This window comes from Vipera berus (assembly GCF_964194415.1).
Source record: "Vipera berus genome assembly, chromosome: 7".
In the NCBI taxonomy this organism is placed as follows: Eukaryota; Metazoa; Chordata; class Lepidosauria; order Squamata; family Viperidae; genus Vipera; species Vipera berus.
Window position 1 is genome coordinate 37367620 of NC_138209.1, and position 18366 is coordinate 37385985.

Genomic DNA, 18366 nt, shown 5'->3' on the forward strand with positions numbered 1-18366 from the left:
CCTAAAAATCAGGCAGCAAAACTCAATGTACAATATGCAAATTAGCCATCCATTAATTTATTGAAAATTGTACACGAGTCTAATGGCTATAACTTTTTTCCTGTAAATTAATCACTAATTTTTTAAATATAGCTGTTTTAAAGCAATTTTAAAATATTTTGATATAAAAGATGCTTTCATTTAAAAAAAAAGCACTATAATGTTGTAGAAAGAAGAGACTCATGCCAGCTCTTCAGGAAAGGAAAGGTTTATTGTGCAGGTTGAGAGCTTAAACAAAGCAAAGGGTCTGAACCCCGACGGGTGTACGAACAGACATATTTATAACCCTATTTCCCAGTTGTACATTGTTCCTTACATGGTTAAACTTTACACATTCTTATCAGAAGTCAGTTTGCGTAAGACAGTTGCAGGGGAATATGTGCAGCTACGCTAACAGGATTATGGCTACCTTGATCACCTAAGGACAGGAATAGGTTTGTTTACACAATGACTTTAGTACACTTCCTCTTTAACATTATTTTTAATCATACTCATTTGTTTTACATAAAAGCATACAAAGCTTTTATGTACAGTGTGAAGTAGTCCTCTAACATTACTGGGAAAAATCTTTGAATTCTGTCGACAGTTGCTTGTATGCAGCAACAGATAGATCTTTTAGCAAGCCTTAATGAAAAGTCTCTGGAAATTATGACTGAGTAAATTTGGGATATTAAGCAGTATTAGTCCTTTGCGTGTTATGTGGATGATGCAGACAAGAGCTGCTAATCATTATTCACGTCCTCATACAGCAATTGTAGCTCATTTACTAATGAGATCACCAGTCACAACCCCTTGCCAATTCCACCGAATATTATAGGTGTTGAAGTCCAAAACAACCGGAAGGCACCTGGTTGGATAAGGCTGACTTACAAAGGAAATTATACATCTTCTCCACTGGAGAAAGGACACTGATACTCTGCCCCGAATAAGCAACTATGTGCCGTCCGGTTTCTGCTGCAGGGCGGGACTCTGAAGCGTATTTATAGTAATGAAGATAAAAACTAAAAGCATTCGAGGTATACGAGCTCAGCCCGCAGCAACGTCAGAGTCCATCAACCACGCCTACATTTCAACAGCTACAACCACCCACGAAACCCCAAACCGACAACAACTGAAGAGCGAAGGTTTTTGTGAATATAAGGGGGTGGGGGTCGGGGGGGGGGGCGGGTAGGACAGACGCAGGCGCGTTTTTCCTATTTCGTGATTTCTCCCGCCCTCTCCGACGACGCCTGCCATAAGGTGGAATTCAACCGTTGGGTAGCCGCGTGCACCTGTTTTTTAATTCGTTTTTTGCTGGGCGCGAGCTAGTCTGGGTGACGTGTCCTTAATCGCAACCAATCGGAGCAAGGAATGAAACACACACACACACACACACACACACACACACACACAGACACACGGAGGCTTGCCCCCGCCTCCGCCTTTCCCCCCTCCTCCCCGACGGGGGCGGAGCGGTTCCTTTCAGGCAGGCGCTGGCTAGGCAGTGATGGCGGACGATGGGAATGGGAAGCTAAGGACGAAACAAGGCGACGGCGGCAGCGTCGGCGGCGCTCCGCCGGAGACGGCGGGTGCCTCGTCCGGAAGCTGGCTCTGGGGCACCTGGTTCGACATGCTATTTATCTTGACGCTGGTAATCGTGACGCTTTTGGCCTATCAGGTCTACAAGCGCTGGGGCAAGAGGATCGGAGCTGGGGGCGCGGCGCAGCAAAGTCAGGCCCACGCCTTGCCCCGCATGAAGCGGCGGGACTTCACCCTGGAGCAGTTGCGCGAGTACGACGGCGCGCGGTTGCCGCGCATCCTTCTGGCCGTCAACTGCAAAGTCTTCGATGTAACCAAAGGCAGCAAGTTCTACGGGCCCGGTGAGGGGAGGAACAGAGGGGTGTCGCTTTTCTTACCGACTCAAGGCAGTTGGGGGTCATAACGTGTCTTACTATTGCTGTGGTTTAGAAAGGCCTTTCGGGGGGGGGGGGGAAGGGAGGACGGTCTTTTCAACTAATTCACGTATTAAGCCAGTCTGTGGTTAACCGAACCAGGATTTACTACATTGTTTGAACCCACTAATAGCAGATAACATTTAGATAAAAGCAGCGTCTTTATTTTATTGGATAAAAGAGGTATGGACATTCTTTTCTTCTTCTGTGTGAGTGGGTGGAAACGTATTCTTTCAGAAAGAAGTCTTAAATCGGGTCAAAGTTCTGGGTAGTGTTGTCATTCCTTTTAAGACTGCCTTGTCATCTTAATTGAATATATTTCAACAGTTGGAATTATATACGGGCCGTAGTCCAGCCTATTACATTGTGTTGAATATGAGTAGGCATTTTGATCTTATAGTTTTTTAGTAATAGCTACTCATAGTTACCTTGGAGAAATCCCTAGCCTTCAGTTAAAATGAACTGAATGTATTTTTTAAGATAGCGTAGAATTGCACTATTGATATTTTGCATTACAATTCATAACTAAGAAAATTAGTCTCATTTAGATTTCAATGAACTTGATAGTTGAAATCTATTGTGAATGAATTAGTACAGAATTGTAATAACAGTCGCAGACATCTGTAAAGAAACATGTAGTGTGTAGTAAAAGAAAACATGGCGTAAGTCAGGCCATTTCTAATTTAGGTAAGCATTTTAGTAGGTAAAATAGGTAGATCAACTAATTTTACTGCTATTTTTAAATACTTAGGATCATAAAGAACTTAACGTTATTTTATATAGCATGCATAGGGCACCATTGAAATTCCTATATTGTTAAATGATACAAAGTTGTAGTGGCTGCTATATTTTAAAAAAATTCTTTGTGAAAAAAATTGTGAATGCTGTTTAAAAATTAGCGGCCTCTAGTAGCTTTTTATTTATATTGTAAATAAAGTTTGAAAGACAGCATGGTAGTTGAGACACCAGTTTAACATATCGAATTCTTTTAAATATATTTCATGTAGTTTATGTGTAATTTGTACTTGGGACTATTAGATCTTGCTAATCTAGATATTGATTAATTCTGGAAAACATAAGAATAGTAGTTTGCAGCAAATTAATGTATCAGAATGAACGCTTACCACAGTACAAACTACACAGTAGAGATTGGTTTATTGGTATTGTAAATATTGAGTAACAGTACTTTTACAACTGTTTATAAAATCTAAATACATCAATTATAACATTTCTATACCAATCCTTATACTTAAGACAGTTTACTCAAAAGTATAAATAATTACATTTTTATTAGCATTAGATCCTCCCATGCTGTGTAGCATATGAGCAGCAACGGATCTCCAGCATTTTTGGGAGTACTTCAGCGTCTTCCCATGTGATGTTTAGAGTCCCATGAACGTTCTTTACTGTGTATTTCAACAGAATTTAAAATAATGTGTCCCAAACATATTGTCTCTCTTAAAAGCCCTTTTGAAATAAAATGATTTCTAATACTTTGGGAATATAAACAGAGTAGCAAAGACTCAGGCTGGGAGAGATGCTCCTGTAAATACATAGGTGACAAGCTATATAAGGTTAAAACCAGCACTTTGAATTAGAATTGAAAGCCTGCTAGCAATAGTGTTGTCATTTCAGTATAGGTGTCATACTACTAAATGTTATGTTCTGAACTAATTGCTGCTACTGAATCATCTTCAAGAGTAGTGCCATGAAAAAGGCAATATACTAGCCTCAAAATGATGAGGATATGAACCACTGTTTTAAGGGATCCCTTCTAAAAAAAGTTCTACACATCTGGCTCATCAGCCCAACTGGGAAGAAGCTTTCCTGACCACAGCTTTCAACTATTGTTTAAGCAATACCCACAATTCCAGAAGGACTTCCAAGTTGCAGTCCTCTTTTAGAGGGAATGCAGAAGTCTCTAGAGCCAAAATAGTGATTGAGATCAAAACAGATGGATTATGTAGAGATAATTCTATCCTGCATGAAGGCATCTGACCTTGTTTTGGCCATTAAATTCTTACAGCTTCCAAACACGAGTTAGAATTTCTGCAACATATTTGGCTCAGTTTGGGTAGCAATGTGTAGCAATCATCAATATATTGATGATATGTCACTCTCCCTGCAGTTTTGTATAGTTAGTGAAAAGCATGGGAGAGAACGCTCTGTGACATCCCTCAGTGGAGGAGCCAAGGACTTGACCCACTCTTCTTCCAGGCATTTGGAATGATCCATTCAGATAGGAGAACCACCACAAATAGTGCCCATTACTTATTCCTAATAGAATGTCCAGCAGGATATGGTAGATTATATCAATGTTGCTGAGAGGTCCAATAAGTTCAGGAGAACACTCCTGTCCTAGTAGAGGTTATTAACCAGAACAGCCAGTGTTGTTCCTGTCCCATTCTAGGATTGAACTTTGAATAGAAAGGGTCTACATAATATATTTTCCTGTAGGATTTTCTGAAGCTGAATCCTCACCATCACCTTTAAAATCACCCCAAAGAGGAAATTGCATAAAGTTGTCCACTGTGATTTATTAAATTTATATGTTAACTTGTTAAGCAACTATAGATTGTTATAGGATTGAAAACTTCAATGCAGGAAAATAATAAAGGCAAAACAAAATATAAAATATATTGTGTTGGGAGCCAAATACCTCATATAATTCCAGCAAAGTTATAGAAGTCCCTGGCGTAGTACCTGAGGGAACCAGGACTTAGGACTTTTCTTAAGCCTGCCTGGGGATGAGTGCTACAAAATAGAAGACACATCTGGGTTCTATTAGGTGGCAGTATTTAGTAGATGACTTAAAAAAAATCCCTTCAAGAGGGAGTACATTACTGCCCCTTTCAAGATTGGCTACTTCTTTCTTGATTCAAAGAGTTAATCTCTCCCAAATCAACTTCACTTTTCCAGCCACCTGAAAGGCATGGATTTAGTGAACAATTAAATAGTGCAGAAATCAGATTTGGCCAGAAACAATATATGGTTCTGCCCTCCTCAAGAAGAACATCTGCTGTGCTTCAGAATGTACAATAGAAGGCACTTTAGAATGTACCATAAACAAAGAATGTCTTTATTTAGTGAGTGCCTCGGACAACAACTGTTTGCAATTGTGACGGTGAAAAAGTAACTTTGCAACAAATGCCTGCATTAACGATATTTGCAGCATCCATCTGTAATGTGTTCACTATTACTGTCAGGTAGTATGCATCCTCTTGGGTTTTTTTTCTCCCCCTCACAGCAGATTGCTTAAAGAAGGTATCTCTCCTTCAGCTACTTTTCTGGGTAGAGTATTGAATCCCTAAAAAATGCCAACACAAGTTAATAAATTCAGCTCTATGACCTTAATTACTAAATTAGAACCGTGGACTGACAGTTGCTGCATGTAACTGACTAGACCATAATCAGTTTCAGATTGAAAGCTTCCTTTTGCCTCCTAAGTTACTTGCTAGGCAAACTACTGGTGTTAGTGCATTTTTTCCAATGCCTATTCCCAATTGTGTGTCTGCTTACTCTTGCAATTCCTTCCTCTCCAATGAATGTAAATACAAACATTCTCTTGTTAATCTCACCACTGGGATGAGCATTTCAAAGGGCCAGGGAGTGGGGAAAAGGGCTATACAATTTGCCCTTTTACCTGGCCTCCTAGTGACAAAGTTCCAGAAGCCTTCCCTGCTGCTTGGACTAACCCGGCTGTTTGGGATCATGTCCTTCTGACACTGTAAAGCAAAGGAAAGTTAAAATAAAAACCTAAGCACAGTTCGTTTAATCACTACATTACTGGTCCCAATTTTGGTTGTTAAATGAGAATTACCTATACATATTCAAGGTTGTCATCTATCATTGATGGGAAACTACAGTATCTGTAATGTAGTCTGTGGGCTTAATACAAAATTGTACCATCTCAAAATATAATTATGGGCACATCTGTGATCCTTCTTTGGAAATGGCATGCATTTAATAATATGCCTCTTGATCTGAGATTGAAATAAATGCTAGAAAGGTAAATTCTAAACTACTGAATCCAAGAGCAAAATAACGTTGGCAAGCAAGATGTCACTCGTCCCATATTGGATATGGAATGTTTAAATGGGTACATTTTCTAGTTCTATTGATTTCAGCTATATAGTGGTAACTCAGTACTTGACTGCTTGACTCGTTGAATTTGGTACTCGACACATTTTGACATGAAAATGTCACAGTACTTGTTTGGTACTCAACATGCTGTGAAAGGAAAAGGGATATGGCCACAGAGGGCAGACAGGAAATTGTCTATGCTGGAAAGGTTGCTGACATAGAAAAAGGAGCAGACAGGAAGTCCTTCCCAGTGGAACAGAGGGTCATGTGATAAGTCATGTGGTTTGTTTGGTACTTGTCCAACCTCCCGGAACCAATTAACGACAAGTACTGAGGTACTGTTTATTCACATTGATCCCTTGAACTCCTACTGAATTCCCAGGGACTAAAAAATGCTTAGGTGTGGCTGGATTGGAACTCTTCCTGATCTAGCAAAATTAGACAACCCATGATCCCATTGGATCATCCTTTCCGAGATATTTCCTAACAGAGAAACCAAATGATTTAAGAGCTAACAAAAAAGCCGTGGGAACAGGAGTGACTTCTGATTTCCCTCTGGCTTCCCCATTGATTTTGCTTGTGGGAAGTTGGCAGGGTGCATCAGAAATCACAGTTGTGACCATGGCTGACCATAGTGATCACACTTTACAAATGCAACTGATAATATAGATCCTTGAAATAGTTACATGGTGTAAGGAGTCTTGGATTTTATACACATTCTTTATAAGTTAGTGGATTTGAGGCATCTTGATTCAAAAACGGTTTTGCTATAAATGCACTGTTTGGGCTAATTGAAGGAGCCAAACAGGAGAAATGTAATTGTATATAGGTAGGACAAGAAAAGTTATTAAATGGAAAAAATAACATTTCTGAGTAGGTATCAGGTTGCCTAAATGCGTTTCTTAAATAATTCTTTTGGTGTATCAGAATTTGCTTTTGAAGTGGAATTGGCTTGTAAACAATCTGCTGAGATACAAATATAGGTGAATGAAGAGGAAAAGGACAACTAATTTGGTACTTAAGATTTCATATTAGTTTTATTCATATATTTTCTTCAGTAATAGAAATTGCTGTACAATGGAGTAATTAGGTATATGATTAGAAGAAAAATAAAGACCTGACTGAGAAATATATTCAAAAAGTGGAAGTAAGCATACCTAATGTGATATTTGTAAACTGTACAAGAGATTCATCAAGAGAGCATTTCCTGTTCACCTATCAGGTTTTTCTGTAGATTGTTTGGGATTATAGCTGAGTTGCATTTGAGATGCATAAAGATTTTGTTTGTTCACCTTTTAGCTGAATTATTTCTTACATATGTCAATCAAGAAATGTTTTGATGAACCACTGGAAATACCCCACCCCAATCTAGTATTGTGTAGACTGTAGAGCATATAACACTGGGATAAATAGGCACATTTTTCATTTTGAGAGTACATGCCATGGAGTTAGTTAATAATCACAAAATCTCTTTCCCTGAAGGCATGTTGGTAAACAACTGCTTTTACTTTTCAGGATTTCAGAATTTTACTTCTTTCAGTTTTGTCTTTTTCTCTGAGAAGGTGTCTCCCGTAACCCCCAAAGCACCAGATAGCAACAACTATTTTTTGGTTTTTTTTTCCATTTAGTTTAAAAAGAATGCCTATTAACAGAGAGACTTGAGAGTAGTGTTTTTACAGCATATCGGATTCCATTTAATTTTGTTAAATTAAAATTCTAAAAATGTAATACAGGGAGTCTAGCAGATACGATAAAGCTATTTGTGGGTAGTAGTATACATTAGCTTAATATTTGTCTCTTGAGTACTGGTGTGGCCATATAAAAAACTACTGTATTATATTTGCAGGAAGTGCTTAATGCCAGAGAATGTGATAATTAACAATCTTCCCTTTAGTATGTTAGATTTTTTTTAATGATTCCCTTAATATATTGTAATACATTATTGTAAGCATGTTTGAAATTACAGTTTGGTTTTGATACCAAGTTAAGTTATTTATAACAGGGTGGATAATAATCGATTTTTTTATTTTTATCAAATTTATTTTAATAAAATGCTTTTTGAGCAAAAATCTTATCTAGTTTTCTATTTAAGATACATTAATAATTTAGTTTATTCAGCATGAAATGGAGTCTGTATATTCTGCAATATTTACATATTTGGAAAACTCATTCAATGAATCCAAGCTCTGCAAGCTGAGATAACCTGCACTGCATTGATGCAGTCAAACAATTTCACAGTAACCATGAGATAAATCATAAAACAAAGTTCAGGAATATTCTTTTATCCCATTGTTTTGCAAATCTATGTACACTACCAACTGTATGATTGTTTGAAGAGAAATGCATCTGTACCAGGCTCTAAGTGTTTTAATTTAAAAGAATTTGAGTAGTTCTCCAACTGTGTGTGATTAACCTATTAACCTGTTAAATCGGTTCTGATATTGCTGTTTTACTAACCTGACAGCTTATTCTAAATGAGAAACCTTCATTTTGCTTGCAAAAAAAGATTCTAATTACCAGCCAGAATGAGTCCTTACATTTAAAGAGCACCTGTCATTTCAGATCTATCATGGCAGTGCCTGTTAGCGGGCGTCCACTCACCTGCTGCTCGCCACGTCCTCACCTTGTTGTGTCACTACCGTATCACCAGCCGTCCTATCAGTGAGTCAACAGCGGGTCAGAGGAGCCGCTGCAGGACAGAAAGGAGCCGTTGCTCTTTAAAAATTATTTAAATTGAGTTGATTTAAATCAAGCCTTTTTACTCGTTATTTAAATCGTGATTTAAATCGACTTGATTTAAATCAAATCCATCCTGATAACAGTAGTTAGAATTGTGAAATATTCAAAGCTAGTTTTTTGAAGAGTTTATTATTACCATGGTACCTGTCTTAAATCTAAACTTGTTTTTACTTAATGTTCTAGAACAGGGCTTTTCAACCAGTGGTACGGGGTACCACCTGTGGTACATTGGCACCTGGCAGGTGGTACGCAACCATCGTAGAAAAGTGGTAGCGGGGGAGGGAAATGAGCTGAACCGGTGGCAGCACTGCACAAGCCTGAGCGAGAGATGGCTGGAGCTGCAGGGCTGTCGGCTCAGCGGAAACGCCAGGATCAGCACCCGGCTCCAGCTGGAGCTCGGCACTGATCCAGCTGGAGCTCGGCACTGATCCCAGCGCTTCTGAGCCCAGAAGAAGCGCCAATCAGCTGGAATGTTGCAGCATCTCCAGGGTCTTGTGATTTACATTCAGATGCTTGGCAACTGATTCATATTTATGACGGTCACAGTGTCCCAGAGTCATGTGAAGTGACCAAAACCTGCTGCAACCACCCAGCAGAGGGGGGGGGATAAAAACCAAACACCCACCACCACCCTACCCTCGCTGCCAATCCTCAACAGAAATGCTCACAACAATGAAAACCTCGGACAGGAGGAAGAGCGCCACTGGGTGGGCAGGCAGGTGTCTTGCTTAGCTGTGGCTGGGGGGGGGCACTTTTTTCAGTGCCATTGTAACTTTGAAGAGTCACTAAGCGAACTGTAAGTCGAGGACTACCTGTACTACATCACTTTTTTCCTTTTTTTTTTGGTCAAGTTTTTGACACCTTGCTAGGCGACTGGTGGTACTCTGATGTTGCCATATCCTAAAAGTGGTACAATGGGTGAAAAGGTTGAAAAGCCCTGTTCTAGAATACAACACAGATAGCATTCCCTTCAAAATCTTCTGAGCTTTGCCATGACAATTTCAAAGCCAGGAGTTATGTTTATTTCTGCAATGATACATATGCAGATTTCAATTGAACATACTGAAACCTATGGGATTTTAGCTTTTATCAACAGGCTAAATATATTGGGCCAATATATTCCGATTCTTTTATTGAAAATGCTTTAAATTCTTTCTTTTTGTCAATATGTTCTAAAGCTTATTAAACTATAAATTCTTATGTGTTATTATAATCAGATTTTTGATCTACAGCTTTATTGTACTTCAGAATAATAAATCATCTATCACTGAAAATAACATAATTGGAGATTGTAAATTCATTGTAAAGAGAGATGTGGTTCAACCAAAGGTATTTTTTTCCTCAGTTCCATTGATAATAATAGGAAAGAGAATCCCTCTAATCAGACTGAAGTGAAAGAGCTATTTTAAGAAATTCATTTATTTTTACCACTTAATATTTCTTAAAATTCATCCCCCCCCCCGATAAACTAATCACTTGGGTAGTTTCTCATGTTTATTTTTTGACAGTTCATTTAAGATAAAATCACAAATGTTGCGGAGAGCACAAAATATAGATTTCATCCTGGAGAAAGATTTATGAATACTGAATTTCTAAAATGTTATTTTTTTTTCTAATCTGTGATGCAAGATTTTCAGTCTAATCTGTGATGCAGCATGCTTCATTCCCTTCTAATGTTTTTTTTTCCCAAAAGCAAAGAAAGTGGATGGTCTGGCAGTTTGGGGAATCTCTCCTTCACCTCCAATTGTTTTCTTAATGAGGGGCTTTCTAGTTATGGGTAGGGGTTCTGCAAGGAAAATGTAGAAGAGAAACTTCTTAGCTCCGCAATATTGAACTAAATTGGGGCAATTTAAGATTGTTTTTACCTACAATTAAAGAAATAGAGTATTGTTATATTACCTACCTTTCTACAGTAGTGTAAACTTTTGGGCATTGCGTATTTTCCTTTGTGTATTGATGTCTAACCATCCTACTGTGATGTGTTCTATAAGGAACTTGCCCCAAGCCTTGAAAAAATTAGCAGTTTCAGAAAATGGCAGCATGGATAACACCATATTTCTATGACATAATTTGAATAAATGCATTTGCTTTTTTAGATTATAGCTGAGCTTACTAACTGCGCCCACCCCATTGCCAGCAGTGGAAAATCGTGATACGTCACGATATGTCACGTGACATTGCGAGTTGGACACCCCTTTGCTAGATGATTAGAAAGCTGGTACCAAATATACAGCTGACTTTTTAAAAAATGATAATATTTTCATGTGAACGAAGTATGTAAAACTAAAGCTAACATTGTTATGCTGCGTTCTTAAAACGTATCACTAAAGTACTTGGTCATAATACAAAAAATATGACAGAAGAAATACCCAGTTATATCTCAAGAGGTGCAGTTCTCTGAAGTCCTAGCATTTTAATGTGGGCAAATGTTTCAGAGATTCATATTTCAAAACTTGGTTATGTGTTGCAAATATATATTTACAGGTTGGATATGGTTCTACTTTCTGTACATGAGTGAACTTATAATTCCCGAAGCAATTGCTCGATAATAAGATTATCTCAATCTTTATGCTTGTGTAAAAATCATTGGGAATTGCAAGAGATCTCTTATTTGCCTTACCAACTGAGAGCATCCATTGAAACTTTTTATGATCTGTATGTGCAACGTTGAGCATCTTACACCTGGGGTCTGTATCTTAATTTTATATTTGTCCAAAGTTATGTTTTTAAGACGAGTTAAATGTTAGCTCTCTTATTGTTACATAAATTCTAACATTATTTGTTCTATAATTGTTTAGCACACAATTACCATTAAATTTGAGAAACACCTCTTTACTGTAAAACAAAGTTTGTACAATATTAGAGACAATTTCAGAAAACAGTTAAAACATTTTTGCATTTCACATTTTAGCACAAATAATTTGTGCACACCACACAATGACCCAATTTGGATTAGTAATTAAGGAATTAGGTTAGAAACTGTCGGACCACGAATTTTAGTCATGAAGTCAAGAGTGTCACCGTGTGCCAGTCACCCTTTATCAGCCTACGAAGAAGGCAATGGCAAACCACTTCCAAAAAGATGCCAAGAAAACTGTAAAGACTAGTCCAGGAAATGAACACTGTCTTGAAGCTGCAAATAAGTACACATTTATATATGCATATATTATTTAGTCAGTCTGGTACCCAAGTGCATTCCATACTACTGAAATACTGAAATCAAGAGATACATTAATAACTCTATGTAGCTTGTTATACATACAATATAATACAGGTAGTCCTCGACTTACAACCACAATTGAGTCTAAAATTTCCATTGCTAAACGAGACACTTTTAAAGTGAGTTTTACCCACTTTTACATTCTTTATTGCCACAGTTGGTAAGTGGATCACTGCAGTTAAGTTCGTAAATTTAGTGAATCTGGCTTCTCCAATGACTTTGCTTGTCAGAAGGTTGCAAAAGGTGATTATGTGACCCCACGACACTGCAATTGTCATAAATATGAGCCAGTTGCCAAGCATCCAAATTTTGATCATGTGACCAAGGAAATGCTGGAAAAGTTGTAAGTGCAAAAAAGTCATGTTACTTTTGTCAGTGCTGTTGTAACTTTCAATGGTCACTAAATGAAGGATTGTAAGTTGAAGACAACCTCTAAATAGTTTCTTCAATAAAAAGGTGGTTTATAATGTGAAATTCTTTATATTATTTTTATATAAAACCTTCAAATTGCAGATAAACTATTTCCAAAGATTATTTTGATAATTTGATAAATACTGGTTGGACTACTAAATTTCTTTAGTTTCTTTAAAACAGTGAAACATCCCAATTTTTCAAGGAACATAACGTCACATTTGAATTTGTACCTACATGAAAATGTTCAGTGCCTTCATATACTTTTTAATAACTTTTAAGAGTTTTGGTGCAAAATCTGTGTAGGATATTGTTTTATATAATCAGTGGTAATGGCTGCTTTGTATGGATACTCTTATTTTACCAGTTTTAATAATAATAATAAAGTTGGAAGGGACCTTGGAGGTCCCTTTTTGTAGAGGAAGGATCATGTTTATTGGGCATACTATCCCTTAAGTGGTATTAGATCAAGGTAAAATAGAACAATAGCTGACAGCATCTTACATGATTGCAGTAAATGATGTTCTGTTTAACATTCGTCAGTCTTTCTCAAAATATTTTCTGGAATTAAGAGAGTAGGTAATTGAAAGCATGAGTATTCAAGTATTTTATATTTTTAGATGTATAGATTGTTCAAATTTAATTATTTTAAAGAAAGCTTTAGTCATTCTGTATAGACAAGAGTGAACAGTATACCATTATATATATTTAGTTTTATAAATATATTTTTTTCTGTTTTCAGAAGGTCCTTATGGAATATTTGCTGGGAGAGATGCCTCGAGGGGACTAGCAACTTTCTGTCTAGATAAAGATGCACTCAGAGATGAATATGATGATTTATCGGACTTAAATGCTGTGCAAATGGAAAGCGTTAGGGAATGGGAAATGCAATTTAAAGGTAATTATTTTAATTGAAAGATTTCTTTTCATCAAATGGAAAACAAGCCATAGAAATTACACCTTGTTTTTCAAATTAGCATATACACATCTTGCCCCAAAAGTGGTGACTTCTCTTTTACAATAGAGTAATTCAAGAATGTGTTTGTGTATGTATGTGTATTTATATATAAAGAAATAATAGGAAGACAACTTTACTAGATTTCTATTATCAGGTACAAAAAAGCCCCAAACCCACACATCAAGAGATGAAATGGGATATAGAAGTGTTTGATTACCGTATTTTTTGGACCATAAGACACACCCAGTTTTTAGAGCAGGAAAACAAGAAAAAAATATTCTGAACCAAATAGTACCGGTATATAAAACAGGGCTTTTCATCCATTGTACCACTTTTAGGACAAGGCAATGTCCGAGTACCACCAGTCGCCCAGCAAGGTGTCAAAAGCTTGACCCACCCCAAAAAGGAAAAAAATTGATAAAGTACAGGTAGTCCTCGACTTACAACAATTCACTTAGTGACTGTTCAGTTACGATGGCACTGTAGAAAGTGACTTATGACCAATTTTCACACTTATGACCGTTGCAGCATCCCCATGGTCATGTGTTTTACATTCGGATGCTTGGCAACTGATTCATATTTATGATGATCACTTTGTTCCAGGGTCATGTGATCGCCTTTTGCAACCTTCTGACAAGCAAAGTTAGTGGGGAAACCAGATTCACTTAACAACCATGTTACTAATTTAATTTCTCTCTCTCCCCCTCCCTTTCTCCTCTCTCTCCCTTTCTCTACCTCTATTTCTCTTTCCCTCTATTTCTCGCTTTCTCTCTATTTCCCTCCCCTTCTTTCGCCTTCTATCTCCCTATTTTTCCCTCTATTTCTCCCTCTCTCTCCCCCTATTTCCCTCCCTTTCTCCTTCTCTTCCTTTCTCTCCCTATTTTCTCTTTCCTTCCCTTTCTCCTCTCTCTATTTTTGTTTCCCTCTATTTCTCCCCTTTCTCCATTTCCCTCCCTTTCTTTTTCCTTCTCTCTCCCTATTTCTCTTTCCCTCTATTTCTCTGTCTCCCTCTATTTCCCTCCCTTTCATTCTCCTCTCTCTCCAAACGGGGCGGAGAGCTGCTGCCTTTGTGTTTCTTTCAAACGCACGGAGGAAGGCAGCAGCTCTCCAAATGGGGTGGAGAGCTGCTGACTTTGGCCGATCTCGCGTTCCTGGCAATCTCCCTTGCTCTGTTTCAGCTTGCTTTCTCTTGTAGCAAGGGAAGCTGAAACGGAGTGAGGGAGATTGCAGGAGCGCGAGATCGGTGTGCTCCTGGCAATCTCCCTTGCTTTCCACTTGCGGAGGTTGGGGCTGGCCATACAAATCACCTTCGGACTATAAGACGCACCCTCATTTCCTCCACACACACTTTTTTGGGGGGAAAGTGCGTCTTATGGTCCGAAAATTACGGTATATACTGTTTATACGGCATATAAATAAACTGTAACAAGACATCCATGAAATTATACATTTATGATGGCTTTGAAACAACAAATGTAATAATATGATATCAACTGGTTTTTAAAAATTATGTATTATAAAATACTTTTGTCTTTTCCAGAAAAATATGACTATGTAGGTAGACTCCTAAAGCCAGGAGAGGAACCATCAGAATATACAGATGAAGAAGATACGAAGGATCACACTAAACAAGATTGAACTTTGTAAATCACCAAAGTTAGGGGCCTTTGGAACTGTAATCTTTTATTCCCCATCAAAGAATGCCCTATACCTTGGATACACTTCATCTACTACAGAAAATGATTTGTTTTATATATGATCCTTTCCTGATGAAGATTTGATTTGATTAGTAGGCATTCTTTGTGCTGCCAAACATGTATTCTTTTTTTATTCCTTTTTTCAATTTAGGCTTCATTAATGGGGGCCAGGGATTTAAAATGTAAAGAAAGTAATTTCTTGCAGCATGTTGAAGCCTTTGAACAGTTTGTTATTTACAGGCTTATGTGTTTCATGTGTAATTTCTACTCTGAGCTCTAAATAGAAAACCTAGTTCTTTTAAGGAATCCATAGTTAACATAGCGGCTGAAACATAAATGGGACTGCTCAGACAGTAAACTACTTCAGCTCTGCAGATTAGAGTTTCAAATAAAATTCTCTAAAGAATAGAAGAGAATTTATTTGCAAACATTTATCATCTGACGTCTGCCTTCTATGCTTGTTTTTCCCCTGAATCAAAATATTTGTGCCTTATTTCACTTAGACTTGAATTGTTTTAGAGGAAAACCCAAAATATGAGTCACTAAAAGCAGCATTGAAGATTGGCTAGAACAGTCAGTTAACTGGAACAACTGATGTCATTTTGTATATAAAATATAAAGAAATACAGTGTTATATATATAGATATATATACATATATATAGATATATAAATAATGTGGTGTGTGCGTCTGTATACATACACATGCAAACTTTGAAGAGTGTAATGGCCAAATGCATTCTCCCTTTGCTTTTTAAATAAGCTCAATTAGTACGTTTTTCATCCCCAGGGAGCTCCTTAAAGGTTAGGAGCCTAACCTCATATCATTGTGAAATGAGGATATGCATGGATGTGGGTGCTTGAGTACAAAAAGTGGGAGGATGGTTCCTACAGATACTGTAAATACAAATACAATTTTAATAAAGCATGTAAAATACCAAATGTGCTGTCAGACTTTATGTAGATGCTGAAAAGCTAGTATTGGTGGCTAGGACTTTTGTGTTTCAGAAAAAAAAAGAAAATGATTTAATATTTTTGCACTGTATTAAATAAAACCATTGGCCAGATATTTTTTAATAATTTCATCATTAATTGTAATACATAAAATACAACAGTTTCGGTGAATAAACAGTGGCATATATCTGCATAGAACATACATCTGAAAATGCTTTAGTGAATATGTCATTCTCCTTTCCTAGCCTATTAACTGCAACACTTCTTAATTTTTTTCAAGTACTTTCTGAAGTGGAAATTTTCTTCTAGGTTTTGCATCCAGTTGTGGCATCCAGCATTAAAAAGAAAAAACATGCAATAAAACAGTGAGTCTGGCAAGAGGGAAATGTGATCTTCAGTCCATCTGTTAAGAGTATTTTCCACAAAAATATGTGAAAAGTATCTGGTTCCAAATGACCAAATAGTTCTGGCCTTTGTTCAGGTTGGAATGTAAATGGTGATTATTGATACAGTGTCTATAGAAAAATACTTTTCCTCCCTTTTTTGATGTGAACCTTTTGTTGCATTTATTTTAATGTCTAAGCCTCCATTGATCAGCCAGTTATAATTCTTCCACTCCAAAATTTTATTCTATAATTGAAATTATGCGATGTTTTGAGAAATGAACAATTTGTGTTCTTTTATAAAAAAATAAAGTGTTCTGTAGATATATCGTTAGTGTGTTGTACTTCTCATTTCCTTATAGGAAAACAGTATCATAAGGAAGTTTTGGGGCTCATTCATAGTATGGGGTTATTTTATAATTGTTCTTCATGCTGTTTTGCCTATTTTAATATGTGCATTTGTACATACAAATAAGCAAGACAATGAATGTTGTGCTTTTAAAATGTAATTTTAAAATTATTTTGTTAGGCTTCGCTTTGCTTAACATCTCTGAAGGCCCTCTGCTCCAGCCATTATGCATATTTCTTCACATAAATCCTCACATAATGAATTGAAAGTGTGTAAACAGTGCTGAATTTCCTTGAGATTTTCATAACAATTTTATAAGCAAAGGGTAATAACAGGAAACCTGGAAGTTGAACTATTTCACATTTTAAAGTTGCCCAATTTCTCAATTATTCTTAGTGGTGTACAAATGTAAAATCAAAGAAATGCAACATCAAACTAATGAAAAAAGCAAGATGATCATCCCAGAAATAAAAACATCTACAGCTTATTTTGAGGAAAAAGGTTTTCAAAACTCATAATGGAGAGTGGGGTATGGACCACTCAAATTTCCACGGCAATGCTGTGACAGAAAAGACATACTTATTGCATCCTGGCTACATTGTTCAAAAGATGGTATGTAGAACATGCCAAGTCAAATCTTACAGGGTGGGCAGAGACAGTGAGAGAGACATGGCTTCTCTAAATAACTATACCATATGCTATAAGAACCGGGTTTGTAGGTAATAACCAGTACTTTGAATTACACCTGTAATACTACTGCTAACCAGTGCAGTTTACAAAGTAGAATAATGGAGACGTTTCACTACTGAATTTAGCAGACAATTTTATTGGTTTGTTTCATGTTGCCTTTAAAATTGATACCAGCCCTGAAGCCCTTCCCAGTTTTAATGCTATGTGACCTTAATCTGGCATGAATATAACTCGTCATTGCCACTTCTTGATCGGCTTAATTTTCCAATTGGTCTTCAACGATAGCCCCACATAGAGCATATTGTAGTAGTCCCTCTCTAAGGTAATAAGGCATGAATGATCACGAGAAAGGCCTGCTTCAGGAATGGGTGCAAATAACACATTTGTTTGAGCAGATGCAAAAGATCACATTACACACCAGTTTTGCAACCCCATTCACAGCTAGAGGTGGAAAAATGTGTCCAGAACGGGTGGTCAATTTTCCCAAGGGGCCATATGACAAATGGACTGTTGTGGAGGGCTGCTGCCACCCTGCCTCCCACTCTGATGCTGCACTCCTGCCCTGCCCTCCACCACTGCCCCGCCCCTTCTGACACCACAGATGCTCCACCCTATGGGCCAGATTGGAACCACCCACAGGTCAGATGTGGCCTATGGGCCATAAAATGCCCAGGTCTGATCCAAAAGGCCCATACATCCCAGCCATGGATACTATGAATAGTAAATTTGTATGCCCCTTGAACCCTAATTTCTTCAAAAACTGCCAAGTTTATGTGCTCCCTTTTAAAGAAAAAAGGTCTAAACACATGGTTGTATTTTTTTTACAAAAAATCTTGAATATGATTTCCTTATTATAGTTTTTATGCTGTTTCAATCCTGGAAACCTAGTGGCTCAAGGATGACCAGATGTGTTA

At 37.4% G+C, this 18366-nt stretch overlaps 2 protein-coding genes across 2 annotated transcripts in view; one reads left to right on the forward strand and one right to left on the reverse strand.

The window, feature by feature from the left end:
* Positions 1–1499: 1499 nt before the first annotated feature.
* On the forward strand, positions 1500–18346 carry PGRMC2 (progesterone receptor membrane component 2). The gene is made up of 3 exons (XM_081333077.1): positions 1500–1898; positions 13166–13321; positions 14922–18346. Exons 1-3 carry the CDS (start codon positions 1526–1528, stop codon positions 15017–15019), a joined length of 627 nt encoding a protein of 208 aa, XP_081189203.1. The 5' UTR covers positions 1500–1525; the 3' UTR covers positions 15020–18346.
* The window catches only part of LARP1B (La ribonucleoprotein 1B), a 63375-nt gene continuing 50654 nt past the window's right edge, over positions 5646–18366 (reverse strand). The window contains exon 20 of the mRNA XM_081333067.1: positions 5646–5695. Within this exon, the coding sequence (XP_081189193.1) occupies positions 5661–5695 (35 nt within the window). The 3' untranslated portion in view covers positions 5646–5660. The remainder of the gene's footprint in view (positions 5696–18366) is intronic.